The sequence below is a fragment of the Ictalurus furcatus genome, chromosome 26 (genome assembly GCF_023375685.1).
Source record: "Ictalurus furcatus strain D&B chromosome 26, Billie_1.0, whole genome shotgun sequence".
Taxonomy (NCBI): Eukaryota; Metazoa; Chordata; class Actinopteri; order Siluriformes; family Ictaluridae; genus Ictalurus; species Ictalurus furcatus.
In genome coordinates, this window is record NC_071280.1 from 234144 (window position 1) to 250644 (window position 16501).

General features: G+C 44.6%; 1 protein-coding gene across 1 annotated transcript in view; it reads left to right on the plus strand.

Moving 5' to 3' along the window:
• Window positions 1-16501, plus strand: part of mad1l1 (mitotic arrest deficient 1 like 1) — a 38089-nt gene that overhangs the window by 10081 nt on the left and 11507 nt on the right. Inside the window, exons 10-17 of the mRNA XM_053615595.1 lie at window positions 1965-2051; window positions 7903-8047; window positions 9033-9173; window positions 9324-9380; window positions 10797-10888; window positions 13660-13750; window positions 14257-14461; window positions 16145-16335. Of these exons, the coding sequence (XP_053471570.1) occupies window positions 1965-2051; window positions 7903-8047; window positions 9033-9173; window positions 9324-9380; window positions 10797-10888; window positions 13660-13750; window positions 14257-14461; window positions 16145-16335 (1009 nt within the window). The remainder of the gene's footprint in view (window positions 1-1964; window positions 2052-7902; window positions 8048-9032; window positions 9174-9323; window positions 9381-10796; window positions 10889-13659; window positions 13751-14256; window positions 14462-16144; window positions 16336-16501) is intronic.

A 16501-nucleotide genomic window follows, 5' to 3' on the forward strand; every position in this document is an offset into this window, starting at 1 on the left:
AGTGGGTCGTTATTCTCAGGAGTGAGAACTGCAAAGAGAATCCTGAGCAGGATGTAAAAATGTGTGTGTTTGTTTATTTATTTATTTATTTATTTATTTACCTTCCGTCGTTAATAGGGTATTTCTGGCCGTGTCGCACGTTTGTGCTCATGTCCACATCGACATTTCCCAGCTAAATGTAGCTATAAACGGATAAAAAATTGTGACGTGTGCTTCATTGATAATTCTAGGAAAATGATCAGCTTCAATAAAAAATCTCCGATAAGATGGGGATACGACGTGTCGAGTCATCACGGGAACGTTTGAAGCTGAGAATCTCAGACACGTTCGTATCCGCTGGAGTTTTTATAAACGTTCCCAAAGTAGGGATTAATAACGCTATAACGTCTACATTTCCAAAGAACTGTTAATAATCCTGACCACAAGAGGGCGCTCTGATCAAACTGAAAATCCAGCACCCCCCCGCCCCCTTTTCTGTTTGCACATCACGCTGGAGAAGATCCTGCATGTGTGACGTTTCTGATGTGAAGCTTTTCATCATTTCTGTTGTGTGTGTGTGTGTGTGTGTGTGTAATGATGTGGGATTAGTACGGTGATGTGTAAAATGCGGCTGTTTTGTCACACACTCTGCGCTACATTAAGCAGTGAAACACTGCATTCTGCTGAGATGTTTCTGTAATGACTTCACCTGTACTGTGTTCTCCGCCATGCTCTCTGACCTCCTCCATCCATCCTCCTCATCTCTATTTTCATTGGATCCATAACTATTCATTTCATTAATGGAGTCCTCAGAGCTTCTCTGATTTCTTTATCCTCTCCCTGTTCCCGCGATCTTCCAGAGATTATTAAAACTCGCTGTTTCAGCTCCGTAATCACTCTTCTTATTATTCTTCCCATTCTTCTTCTTGTTCATCATTCTTCTCATGATGATCATGGTGATATTTGGTGTTGAGTAACGGATCGTGGATCTTCATGGAGGTGCGATGGTGAGATGGAGTCTGAAGTCAGCGGCGTGAGCGTGATGACACCCCCCCCCCCCCCTCTTTTAGCCGGGTTTCAGGAAGTGTTTAAGATGCACGTCGGGAGATAATTTCATGGTGTCTGGTGCACGCTCCTGCCTCATTTTCTGTAATTACACTTGATGATGATTCACGGAAATAATCACGCAGTCTAGTTTAAAAACCCCAGTTCTGTCGCGTTAACGAGTCGAGCGGTGATGACATTAAAGCTGTAAGTTCATCAGAAAGTTTTATATCAACACCAACTACGGCTTTATTCTCCACAGCTTCAAACGCACCCAGTCATCAGATTTCGTTATTTTCACCGCAAGGCTTTGATCTGTTTAACCGTTTTATTACGGAGATATTAGATTAAAGGTTTTATTCATCAAAGAACACGTCATAATTAAGAACAGTCCTGTTACCGTTGTGGACCGTCTGAGAAACGTGCTCTCGTTATCGGTTAAAGCAGCCGTGACTGTCTTTCGCTGTCTGTCCGAGCTGCTGTTCCAGAGAATTCTGACCAATCAGAATCCAGCGTTTAGAGCACAGTGTAAATAGCTGTGTGTTCCACTCGTATCCTGCTATAAGGAGACCAGAAAATATCCGCTTAATCCGGGGTGGGCAATCTTCTCCGGCTTCCGATTGGTTGGAATGAAACCCTGCGCCGCACCGGCCCTTTCCGGATAAGACTGCACACCCCTGGATTAATCGTTAATCACAGCTGGCTGTCCGTGATTGGAGGAGAGTGAGGGAATAATAACACTAAGCGGTGTACAGTGGTTCAGGGAGAACTGGTTTTGATCTTCTGGATGGAGATGTAAAGGTGCTTTCGTCCGAGTCAGAATGAAGTTCTCGAAAGGCGGGTTGTTTATATGAAGTGTGTGTGTGTGCGTGTGTGTGTGTGTGTGTTATATCCATGTTTTGTTCCTCTGTTATGTGAAATGTGAGACGTTTTCTTCACAGGAAGCCGGAGGACTTGTCCAGGGAAGTGATGCAGATCCAGCAGAGAGAGCTGAGTCTGAAACAGCAGAACTACACGCTGACCAGCAAGTGAGGAACACTACACACACTATACACACACACTACACACACACACTACACACACACACTACACACACACTCTACACACTCTACACACTACACACACACTATACACACACTATATACTATACACACACACTACACACACACTATACACACACTATATACTATACACACATTACACACACAGTACACACACACTATATACTATACACACACTACACACACACACTATACACACTACACACACACTATACACACTATACACACACTATACATACACTACACACACACTATACACACACTCTACACACTAGACACACACTATTCACACACTATATACTATACACACACTACACACACACACTACACACACACTATACACACACTATATACTATACACACACACTACACACACACTATACACACACTATATACTATACACACATTACACACACAGTACACACACACTATATACTATACACACACTACACACACACACTACACACACACTATACACACTACACACACACTACACACACACTACACACACACTACACACACACTATACACACACTATATACTATACACACACTACACACACACACTACACACACACTATACACACTACACACACACTACACACACACTACACACACACTACACACACACTATACACACACTATATACTATACACACACACTACACACACACTATACACACACTATATACTATACACACATTACACACACAGTACACACACACTATATACTATACACACACTACACACACACACTACACACACACTATACACACTACACACACACTACACACACACTACACACACACTACACACACACTATACACACTAGACACACACTATACACACACTATATACTATACACACACTACGCACACTCTACAGATCCAGCAGAGAGAGCTGAGTCTGAAACAGCAGAATTATACTCTACACACACTACATACTATACACTACATAGTATACACTCTACACACACACTACACACACTACATACTATACACTCTACACACACACTACATACTATACACTCTACACACACTACACACACTACATACTATACACTCTACACACTATACACTACACACACTACATACTATACACTCTACACACACACTACACACACTACATACTATACACTCTACACACTATACACTACACACACTACATACTATACACTACATAGTATACACTCTACACACACACTACACACACTACATACTATACACTCTACACACACTACACACACTACATACTATACACTCTACACACACTACACACACTACATACTATACACTCTACACACTATACACTACACACACTACATACTATACACTCTACACACACACTACACACACTACATACTATACACTCTACACACTATACACTACACACACTACATACTATACACTACATAGTATACACTCTACACACACACTACACACACTACATACTATACACTCTACACACACTACACACACTACATACTATACACTCTACACACACTACACACACTACATACTATACACTCTACACACTATACACTACACACACTACATACTATACACTCTACACACACACTACACACACTACATACTATACACTCTACACACTATACACTACACACACTACATACTATACACTACATAGTATACACTCTACACACACACTACACACACTACATACTATACACTCTACACACACACTACATACTATACACTCTACACACACTACACACACTACATACTATACACTCTACACACTATACACTACACACACTACATACTATACACTCTACACACACACTACACACACTACATACTATACACTCTACACACTATACACTACACACACTACATACTATACACTCTACACACACTACACACACTACATACTATACACTCTACACACTATACACTACACACACTACATACTATACACTCTACACACACTACACACACTACATACTATACACTCTACACACTATACACTACACACACTACATACTATACACTCTACACACACACTACACACACTACATACTATACACTCTACACACTATACACTACACACACTACATACTATACACTCTACACACACTACACACACTACATACTATACACTCTACACACACTACACACACTACATACTATACACTCTACACACTATACACTACACACACTACATACTATACACTCTACACACACTACACACACTACATACTATACACTCTACACACTATACACTACACACACTACATACTATACACTCTACACACACACTACACACACTACATAGTATACACTCTACACACACACTACACACACTACATAGTATACACTCTACACACACACTACACACACTACATACTATACACTCTACACACACACTACACACACTACATACTATACACTCTACACACACTACATACTATACACTCTACACACTATACACTACACACACTACATACTATACACTCTACACACACACTACACACACTACATACTATACACTCTACACACACACTACACACACTACATACTATACACTCTACACACACACTACACACACTACATACTATACACTCTACACACACTACATACTATACACTCTACACACTATACACTACACACACTACATACTATACACTCTACACACACACTACACACACTACATACTATACACTCTACACACACTACACACACTACATACTATACACTCTACACACTATACACTACACACACTACATACTATACACTCTACACACACACTACACACACTACATACTATACACTCTACACACTATACACTACACACACTACATACTATACACTACACACGCTACATACTATACACCCTACACACTATACACTACACACACTACATACTGTACACTCTACACACACTCTACACACACTACATACTATACATTCTACACACTATACACTCTACACACACTACATACTATACACTCTACACACACTCTACACACACTACATACTATACATTCTACACACTATACACTACACACACTCTACACACACTACACACACTCTACACACACTACTCTAAGCTCTCACTCCCAGTGTGTTACACTCGCACTTTCTCCTGATTGGCTGCTTCTCCTGCCTGTCACTGCATAGCCCAAATTCTTTCAAGCCTAACGTTTACCAGAAGAAATCTTATCTACTGCACTGCAAAAAATATATAGTCTTAATCTATATAAAATATCATCTTAATCTTAAATATTGTCGAATGTTTCTAATATTTCCAGTTTTAAGATTGCAATAAACCAAATATGATTATTATCGACATATTTATATATTATAGATATATTTCCTAATTGTAAGCGAAATGATCTGGCGATAGAATAATTAACGGATTTAAAGAATCTTAGATTTGATTTAGATCAACCTCAAAGGAATAATTGATCAGTTTGCTGGAATTAAAGACGTTTCCATTCGCTGTGTGTCACTTATTGTTTTTCTTTAATATTGTGTAGCTTTAGCTGCACGTCTGGCAGTACCACACACGTAATTAGTTCATTTCTTTAAAGTTGTTTGTGGGTGTCGGATGTTTTTTTTTGACGTTACTGTGCTTTGGTTTATTTAACAGTATGACGATGACGATGAGGAGGAGGAGGAGGAGGAGGTGGAGGATGAATGTTGAGGGTCGTGGAGAAGAAAGGCGTTTTATTGGAAATGCCTTTGGGGTTTTATTGAAGCAGAGAATTTCCTGTGTCTTGGACAGTAGAGCTGTATTTACAGGAACGATTAGCCAGGGCTGAGTGTGTCCTGATACGATCAGCGTTATTAGGATACACGCGATTACATCCCTCACGCTCATAACCACGTCCGCTAGCTGGGAGCGCGATATTAGCATCTAAAGGGAAGGGGATAACCGTGGCTGGCTTCAGACGACTTGGTGTGTAACTTAAGGTTTATTTTATTCGCGTCCCGTTTTTTTTTGCTAGCGGTGTAGGATCTCTGTAGCGCGTAGCGACACGGCTAGTTTGTATACAGCCAACGTGAGCAGGATTCTCGACCTGCACCGCCGATTAGGCTTCTCGTTAATATTCTTGTTGGCACCCTTCAAATTAGACCCATAAACATGAACGGCTCGTTAACTTCAGAGCAGTGCTACACGGTGGGTCATGGTAATAATGATTCATCGATAATCAACCACTGCGTTATGTCCATTTTCTAAAAAAACGAATCGTACGAGCGAAATAACGTTGTGGCGTTCCATCACCGTGTGAAAGCGCCACCCGTATATTCACCCGTGTATAACAGGACTGCCGTGTCAAACACCCTTACAGACGACATGATCTACCACCAGCGTGCTTCGCAGCGGGATGGAGTTGTCAGGGTGATGTTGGGTTTCTGGTAAACGTAGTGTTGTGTGCTGCTTGTCTGTAAAGTCCAGTCGGATGTTCAGATTCCCCGCCTGTGCATGGAGATGTGGATCTCTCCAGCTCTTTCACAGTTCCTCTCGTCGTCTCGGTCGTGTCTCTGACGAATCCCCTCTTTCCGTCTCCGGAGGTTTCCGCGTTCTTCACCTTTTATTTAACGGCTATAACGTCGCTCTGGGCGATCGTCGAATTTTTGGGATATTTTCCTTCAGCCCTCCGTGTCTCGTCTCTCGCCCTTCTGCACGTTCTGTAATTCAGACGTATTCGGTCCAGGGAAGCCGCCATATGTCTGCGGCGCACGTTTCGCTGCTTCAGTGGTTCAGTCAGACTAGAATACTGATGTCAGCGCTCTCTCTAATGGGCTCCAGACTCGTTAGGGTGCTTAGAATTTGCTAATTATGAATCATGACACTAATGAGACTGCTGTTATTGTCTTCAGAGACCTTTGTTTTTTTTTTTTAAAATTGTGCTATTGTTTCCTACGTTCGAGTCGTTTTAGAATTCCCTGTGAAAGCGTGAAGTGTTGATAGACGCTGTAGAAACAGTTCTGCTCCTAGTCTCGGCGTTTAAACCGTTAGAAATGTGGTTTTATTCAGCATGGCGTGTGTTAACGTGTGTGTGTGTGTGTGTGTGTGTGTGTATATATATATATATATATATATATAATGTTACATTACAGAAACCTGCCATTTTATCAGGGGTTTGTTGACTTTTTTTTTTTTTTTTTACACGTCCACTGTGTAATCTTATGATTTTGGTGTTTTGAGGTAAAAATCCCGAAGTTCTCCTCAAGTGGAAATCTGTTCAGGTGAAGCTGCACAGCATGACTCTAATCTCTAATCTTCCAGTTCCTCGAGGAAGCCTCCGGCCTAATCACAACACCGTGATGGATCGCGAGAGAATGTAAATTTCCTTCAGATGAAGACTGGATTTAATTAGCGAAGCTGGATTATAACCTAAACAGTAAATATGTAAACAGAAAACGTTTGGCCGCGGTCCTTCTCACGACGCCTCGCAGGCTGATTAATTTAAGTGCCGGAGAAGCCGACGCAGGCGCGCGTGAGAAATGGAGATCGGAGTAATTCCGGGAGATGAAGCGAGTCAGGCAGCTCAGGGTTTTTTCCTCATTCGGGAGTTATTGAATGGGAAAGCACGAACACGTCTGCGCTGTGCGTCTCGGTGTTGTGTACGCCTCTGCCGTTTGTTTTTATTCTGTCCGACTGTCCACTTTAAACCGGGTTTAAAGCATAATGTAGAGGAATACAGCTGTACACGCTGTTGTAATCGAACATCTGGATGCGCAGCTTGATGTACGCCTTTAAAGATGAGGCCGCTGCGTCTAACGTATCCCGTCTGTTTACCTGCGCACCTCTTTCTGTCTCTCCCCTGTCTCTCTCCTGTCCTGCTCCCAGCATTCACACGTTGGAGAAGACTCGCGTGCAGCTGCAGACCGAGACGAGCGAGTTTCGCGCCAAAGCTCTAGAGGAGCAGAAGAAGCGAGAAAACCAGGACGCCCTGGTCCGCCGCCTGCAGAAGAGAGTTCTGCTCCTCACCAAGGTCCGGTCCGTTTCCGATTTAAATCGGGTTCACGTGACGTTCCGTGAACGTCGGGCGTACGAGATCTCGCTCGAACACGCACGAAAGACGTCGCTTCTCTCCGATGAAACCACAGAGGACGTCAGGCGAATCAGGAACGGTCGACAGGCGTGTCGAAGGAGTCAGGTTCAAGGAGAGTAGATGTGAAGAAAGGGGCGGGGCTTCCAGGGGGTCGGATCACATCGGGGCGCTCGGAACACCTGGAAGCCCCGCCCCTTTCTCCACGTCTGCTCTCCTTGAACCTGAAGTGGTGTAAACGTTCATGTTCCTGTCATGCGTCTGGACAGTTCCCTCATGACGTTGCAGAGTGCTAGGTGCTGATGTGCGACAAAAAGGGGTTTTTTTGGTCATTTTTTGTTACAGTCACTGAAATAAATGCACTTTTTTTCGATTCTGGAATATTTGATCAGACGTGTCGGGAGTAACACTAGAGGATACGGGGGCAGACGTTAACGATCTGATCTGCACACAGCGTTTGTGTTCGTGTGTAACTAAGAAAAGAAAAGGTCTTGGCGTTCACCCGCTCAACACGCTTTCTTCTCTGTGTGTTTTTGCGCGACTTCTGTTCATTTAACGCTCCTCTGGATAATGAACGGCGAGGTGTTATCGACCGCCCGGGCCGCAGCTTCGGGGCTAGATTTTCTGTTTAATCGACTCTAAAATGAGATCTTCACACCACGCGGCCACATACACAGCGCCGTGCGCTCGCACCATTAGCTTTCTTTCAGTCTTTGTTTTTATTCGTCGTCTTCAATAGACAAACGGAGAATAAACGCGTGCCGTACTCTTACTTAATCCCCAGGAAGGGTGACGATGAGAGGTGACGATGAGAGTTCATGGGGCGTGTTATTGTTTGTAGGTGTTTTCTTTCCTGCACTGTCGTGATGTGTTGCAGGTTGTGACCTTTTTTTTGACATACTTGTGTGTGTGTGTGTGTGTTTTTCAGGAGCGTGATGGTATGAGGGCGATTCTGGAGTCGTACGATAGCGAGCTAGCAGCTAGTGAGTACTCTCCTCAGCTCACACGCAGAGTTAAAGAAGCTGAGGAGATGCTGCAGAAGGTCCAGAATCACAACGCTGAGATGGAGGTGAAGATCTGATTCTCACACACACACACACACACACACACACACACACACACACACACACACCAGGTGTGACGCATCAGGATTATAATAAATATAAAGAGTTTATAATACACTGCTCTGTGTTTTTTTTCCTCTTTCCTGTTGGGGTAGATTCAACTTTCTAAAGCACAGGAGGAGGCTGGAACCTTCAAACTGCAGGCACAAGAGGTGCACACACACACACACACACACACACACACACACACACACTGAATCACTTTTCTGTTGCATCGTGTACGACTGTACTTAGTTGCTGCTATTATAGAAAAGTAATCTACACTTTTTGGCCAATCAGAATTGAGAATTTCAGTGCGTCCGGCGGCGTCCGGGTAAAGCGCGGCGGCGTCCGGGTAAAGCGCGGCGGCGTCCGGGTGATGCGCGGCGGCGTCCGGGTAATGCGCGGCGGCGTCTGTAGGGGGCAGGAGCGCAGATATGTCCTGGAGAAGTGCGCGGCTCGGAGCCACCACTTTGTGGTTGATGATATCAGTGATGAGTTGAGAGAAACGGAGTCAGTATATTTGTAACACACGGCGTGTCTGATGTCCCTGATTCCTCTCAGTGCTGTGTGTAATTTACATCTTCACCTGTAAACACTTCGGCACAGAGGTGATCACATCTACGCCTCATCTGGAGGACTTTTATGATTTTTTATTTATTTTTACTCCTCGCTACAGTAATTATTTGGAAACTACACTTTACCGTGTTTTCAAGTGAAACACAAATATATTTTTTAATTATTATTATTATTATTATTAATAGAATATTACCGAACTGGAGGCCTTTGCCCATGAGGAACGGGAGGAGATTCCTGAGGAGCGCTGCAGAAGCTCTGCATCTCGTTTGCAGCAGGTCATAACAGTAAAACAGAGCTCTACTAAGTACTAAAGATGCTCGGCATGAAGGGGGTGAATAATTTTGCTGAATCAGTCGAATTTGGGGAAAGCACTTCTATTTCAGTTGCTTCTGTTCGAACAAGCGAACAAGTCTGTACATTTCGACAATAAGCTTGATTTGCAGTGGGGGGGTTTGAATCATTTTGATCGCAACTGTAAGACCTTTAGCAGTGTTAGAACGTCTGTCATTAGCTTGCTCTCTTTCACATGCACCGGGGTGTACATACTTATAAACATCAGCGTCCCGTCATGCAGTTGCATCAAACTGTCACACGGTGGCGCTGGACTTAACCCGTGTCCTCACCCCAGCCGATATCACACAAGGAAGAAAAAGTTAAAATCGCGAAAAGAAAAAAAAAAGATAACTAAGACACGCCTCCGCTTGGGACAAACTCCGCCCCCTCGTGCACAACTCTCACTACACGCTTAAAACAAGATGAGGCAAAGACAACAAGGCTGATAATCGTTTACCGAAATCTTCCCCATCGCCATAGCAACCGCACTATCAGCGTGGTGTTTACATGGTGTGTGTGTGTGTGTGTGTGTGTGTGTGTAAGAGACTGAGTGAGAACCTGTGAAATTATGTTCCATTACAGTGAAAACACATCTCTGTCATTCATATGTTTAGCAGCAGGCATGACAATGTTTCTCTGTGTGTGTGTGTGTGTGTGTGTGTGTGTGTGTGTGTCAGGTTGCTGTGGAACTGGAGGCTCTGAAAGAACAGCAGTCTTCTGTTTCTGAGGCGAGTCACATAGCAACAGAGGAGGAGATTAAATTCTTAAGGTAAGAGACCTGTGTGTGTGTGTGTGTGTAAGACTATATCCATACACACCTGTAAGGACACGCAGATATGTACACACACACACACACACACACACACACCGAGCACTTTATCAGGAACACCTGTTCCTGATAAGCAGGACGTCTCAAACGTCTGGTGGAATCCATGCCATGGAGAACTGCGAGCAAAGCGAGGCCCACCGGTATTAGTGTGGTGTTCCTAATAAAGTGCCGAGTGAGTGTGTACACAGCATTGTTTGAGCTCGACTTTATTCGCGTTGAGTGAACGCTCTCGTGTCCTCCGGCGTTACTGAAGTGCCGTGGAAGTGGAATTATTTCTAATTAATTTCACTTTCTCTTTGATCTCGCAAGTCATGGTGTAAAATTGTCCTTTTGATCTTTTGTCTTTAACGAGTTCGGAGTTAATTAGAGCGTCTCACACTGCCCGGCGTCACGTACGTGCATTAATCATTCGTTTTGCTGAACAGAAAGAAAAACCACGCGTGCAGGAAGAGGAAAGGGGGGCGTTTAGTCGCGCACAATGTTTAAGAATGATTTATTATGTACACATCAGCGGTGTTATTATTTTCTCACACACACACACACACACACACACACACACACACACACACACACACACACAGCCCCTGATTATAAATTTCATGTGAAGTTATTTTCTGAAATTTTTTTTTCCCCGCTAGGGAAGGTTTTCCTCATCACCACTACTGACAGGGTCAGTTGCCATGGCAACGGATCGCTCCGTTAAACCTATTAATTAGATGAGAAAATGAGATAAACCCGGCTGGAAAACGGAAAAAGGGGAACGGAGCGGGAGGGGAAAGGTCAGGTAGGACTCCGTCCCCGTTTACCGAGAGACCCGGGGATTTCTGAGACCTGGAACATGCACAGGCGCGTGTTTCCCCTCCCAAAAAAACCCCCCAAAAGCTGCTATATTTAGCCGGCGTTCCGGCTCGGCGTTCCGGCTCGGCGTTCCGGCTCGGCGTTCCTGTTTGTTCTGTGTCGCGTTCGGGTTCGTTTTTAATCCGTTTTCAGCAGAGCAAACATTCCTGACATTTATTTTAATTACTCGGAGACAGCAGGACGTGAACGCTGTCCTCGCTCGCCAGTCATCTCATTAGATAAAGAACATTTTCTGAGTGTGTGTGTGTGTGTGTGTGTGTGTGTGTGTGTGTGTGTGTGTGTGCAGCCATACGTTTATTCTTTTGTTTCCTGAATACGGAAATATTATCTAACATTATCTAGGGTCGTGTGTGTGTGTGTGTGTGTGTGTGTGTGTGTTTGGATTTGAAGTATAAACTTTACACCTTTGAGAACTGGAGAATTTGGAACTGTCCATGTCCACCACGCTTTAATTATGCCCCTCCCCCCCACACACACTGATCCCTGAGCTCTTTGACACGTTTTCACGTCGGCGTACGCCGCTACGTGTCATCACTGTAAATACACCACATCTTTATTCCCCGCAATAAAAACAACACCAACCAGGAATGATTGACAGCTATGTAAGTGTTCTGATGTTTCTCTGATCTTAACTGACCCCCTGAAGCCCCGCCCCCTGAAGCCCCGCCCCCTCTCCTCCATCTCACATGAGTGATCTGTAGTCTCGTTCCACACGCTGTATATAGTTGACATTACAGATGAGTCTATATATATAATGAAAATTTGAGCTGTCAGTAATGCGGATGATTGTTAGAAACCCACTCGCACTGGGAAATGTAGACGCTCGAATATGTGAACGTAAGCTATCTCACACACACACACACACACACACACATACAGAAGTGACTTATGAAAGGAGCTCACATCACTATCAGCACGACTGCACATTATTCCTGTTCAGGGCTTTTTCAGGTTTAATAAAATTAACATCATGATAAAGACAGATTGTTATACAGAGAACTGTAATCTCTCTCTCTCTCTCTCACTCTCTCTCTCTCTCTCTCTCTCTCTCTCTCTCTCTCTCTCTGTCTCTCACTCTCTCTCTCTCTCTCTCTCTCACTCTCTCTCTCTCTCTCTCTCACTCTTTCTCTCGCTCTCTCACTCTCTCTCTCTCTCTCTCTCTCTCTCTCTCTCTCTCTCTCTGTCTTTCTTTCTCTCTCTTTCTCTTTCTCTCTCTCGTGCCGTTGTCTAGCCCACAGTTGGTGTTTGGCTCAGTGTGAAATGGGATCGGATTTGTAAATCTGTGTCAGTGTGTTAGTGTGTGACTCAACCCCGTGTTTGGATTAGACACCAAGCGAGCGCAGCCCGCTGTCAACACTTCCTCTCCACGCTTCCTGTTCTTTGTTCTTCCGCCTCAGGAGCGTGGTCCTCCCGGCGCCTCTTTGTGCGGCCCGTTTTGGGTCAACGCGACTTTTCCATTAGAAACATCGGTGACGTTTAACTTTTCTTCATACGAGTTCTGTACGAGTTCTGTACGAGTTCTGTACGAGTTCTGGTTCTGCAGCACAAAATCAACCCCAAAAACCCCACCACGCTTCAACCCGTGACCGATTCACTTCCGAGTCGATTCACTTTCTCACCGCCGCGCTAGAAGCCGACTCGAACCGAACCGAACCCACGTCGCTCAGACGTTTTTATCCTCCGGACTAAACGCTGTGAATGTGGAACGCATCCTCAGCTTCTTAAAGTGGATCTGCGTGGAACTTGGACAGACTCAGACGCGTGGGAAGGCTTTCACGCCCACGTCCCGCCCACGCGCTGTTCTCCTCGATATTAACGCGTAATTATTTATTCCGTCTCGTTCGTTTCTGCAGGCAGAAGATCGAGGAGCTGGAGTCAGAACGCCAGAAGCTGGAAGAGCAAAACAATGTTCTGGAGATGAGATTAGAGAGACACAACCTGCAGGTACCTCCACCTGAATCTTCTCCTAATGCAGATGTGCAGAGAGTAAACCACATCCCAGTAACAGCTGGAGATCACCAGCTCAAGTCTAAGGATATATATTTTACCCGAATCCACATCAGTAGAGAAAACGCTGTGTGTGTGTGTGAGTGTGTGTGAGTGTGTGTGAGTGTGTGTGAGTGTGTGTGTGAGTGTGTGTGAGTGTGTGAGAGACAGTAAACGAGCCGAGATTAGCTCTGGACCTGCAGGAAGTTCAGGCGAATGTTTTCCACGGAGATGATTTCCGAGTGCGATGTAATTTAATTTGTGCACGTGGCGTGACGTCACTGTTAAAGGATAATTATACGCTCCTGCATCAGCGGGAATCTGAATAATGACCGAAATCCTGACAGCGTTGTGTGTGTCTTTGCAGTCTGGAGCCTGAGTAAGAGTTCCACCTCGGCGAGCAGGACCCGGACAGTTCAGTCCTCTTTCCTGGATTGTTTATTTTTATTTGTCTGTAAACACAGGGAGATTACGATCCGGTGAAGACCAAGGTGGTGCACTTCCGTCTGAACCCCACCAGCGTGGCGAAGAAGGAGCGTGCCGAGGAGGTGGAGCAGCTGAAGGTGGAGTGCGAGCGTCTGCGAGAACGCCTTCGCAAGATGGAGGCCGGGGGAGCCGTCCCGTCGGACGACACCACGCTGGTCATTCCACCCTCACAGGAGATATTAGGTACGCAGAGCGGTCTAGAAATATCTTTACAGCTGACGGTGATGTGCAGAAGAATACGGAGGTACCGTAGACGTATACGCACTCATCTGCTCGTAAACAAACATTTCTGCACATAAATATCAATAATACAGTCGCTTTGTTTGTTTGTTTGTTTGTTTGTTTGTTTGTTTGTGCTGTTAGCATGGAGCATCGTGTGCACTGATCCACTCGACGTCTCTCTCTCTCTTTTTGTTCCTCCTCTGATTTTTCTTGTAGGTATTAGAATCTCCATCTTTTCTTTCCGTCCACTCTGTGGAAACGTTCAGAAGATGCACTAGCTGCGTTTCCACGGATACAATAATCCACTCTTAACCCGATTAAGACCGTACTCTGATTAAGAAACTCGCATGTAAACAGCGATTTTTACTTCCCTTAATCTGATTAAGGTCACACTCGAATTAAGCTCTAATGGAATTAAGACGTGTGGAGTACTCCTGTTTTAGTCGCATTACGGACGAGTATTACAGACATGTACACACCTTAATCACGTCATGAACGTCGTGTGAGAGTTTTCACCGCATTTTGCGACAGTTTTACGTTTTACCGCGAAGAGAGTTCGGCTGCGTCCCAAACCGCATACTTTCCTACGACAGGCCTGCAGTGGGGAGAAATACATGCATCTCGGCTACTATATAGACGGTAAGTACGCGGTTTGGGACGCAGCCCACGGCTTCAAGCAGTCGTCTATTAGCACGTACAGCACGACTAATAATTAACTGCACTTAAAGCGTTCGTAAAAAATTAAATAAAAACACCCAAAACTGTATACGGTACCATAACGAAGACCAACTGCATGTCGATACGTGAAATTCTGGAGGGACGTCGGACGGCGTGGCGCGGTGACGTAATGACGCGGGCTGTTCATCTGATTATGTTCTATAACGTGTAAAACAGGTACATGACAGGAGTATTCTAAAAGCGACTCATGTAAACACCTTAATCACATTATTATCTTACTCAGAGTAACGTCAATAATTACATTACTGCTGTCCGTGTAAACGTCGTCACTGACACCTTCACAGACCTGACATCTGCGGTCGGATCTTGCTTTCTCTTCTCAATCTCTCTCTCTCAATCTCTCTCTCTCAATCTCTCTCTGTGTGTGTGTGTGTGTGTGTGTATTTTCTTAGCGAGCCAGTTTTCTTGATTTATCCTCTGTATTTTCGTGCATCGCGGCCTTGTGGGAATATCTGTTTTTCTCGGCATTGATTGTTGGCGGAAAGCTGGAGCGCGGCAGATGGAGAGAAGAAAAAGTATACGTGTCGGGGAAAATTAGAGCGTCGGAGTAAATCATTCACTCCTCATAAACACGCCGTTTCTTTTCTCTTCGGCTTTGCGGGTGCGTAAATCGCTCCCCTCGCGTGTGTACGCGGTGCCTTATTGTCCCGTCCCTCGCACGGGTTTCTAATACCCACACGTTATCGATTTAAAGGAAATAGCTCTCTTTACGTTAACGCCGTAGCGTTATTCGGCAGCGTGTAGAATAGCACTTGATCCAGCACAGACTGGGGTTTTACCCGAGAGTCATTCGAAACCGGGGCCCGGTGCCAGTGGGCGCCCGATCGAGGAGATCCGGCTGTTAGGTTCCTCCTTCGGATGTTCATTATAATGGGAATGATCTAGAAAGATGTGTCCTTTTGGCAGATTTGCGCAAACAGATGGAGAGCGCTAAGCTGAAGAACCAGCGGCTGAAGGAGGTGTTCCAGAAGAAGATCCAGGAGTTCCGGACCGCCTGCTATGTTCTGACCGGGTACCAGATTGACATTACTGTGGAAAACCAGTACCGCCTCACCTCGGTGTACGCCGAGCGCATGGAGGACTCGCTGCTCTTCAAGGTACACACTGAGATAGACGTGTGTGTGTGTGTGTGTGTGTGTGTGTGTGTGTGTGTGTGTGTGTATACTGCTACATGGACACACACACGCACTATTAATATAGTGATTAAATGTATATTTTGGAATGACCACTAGGGGGCTCATTATCAAAACACATTTACATACA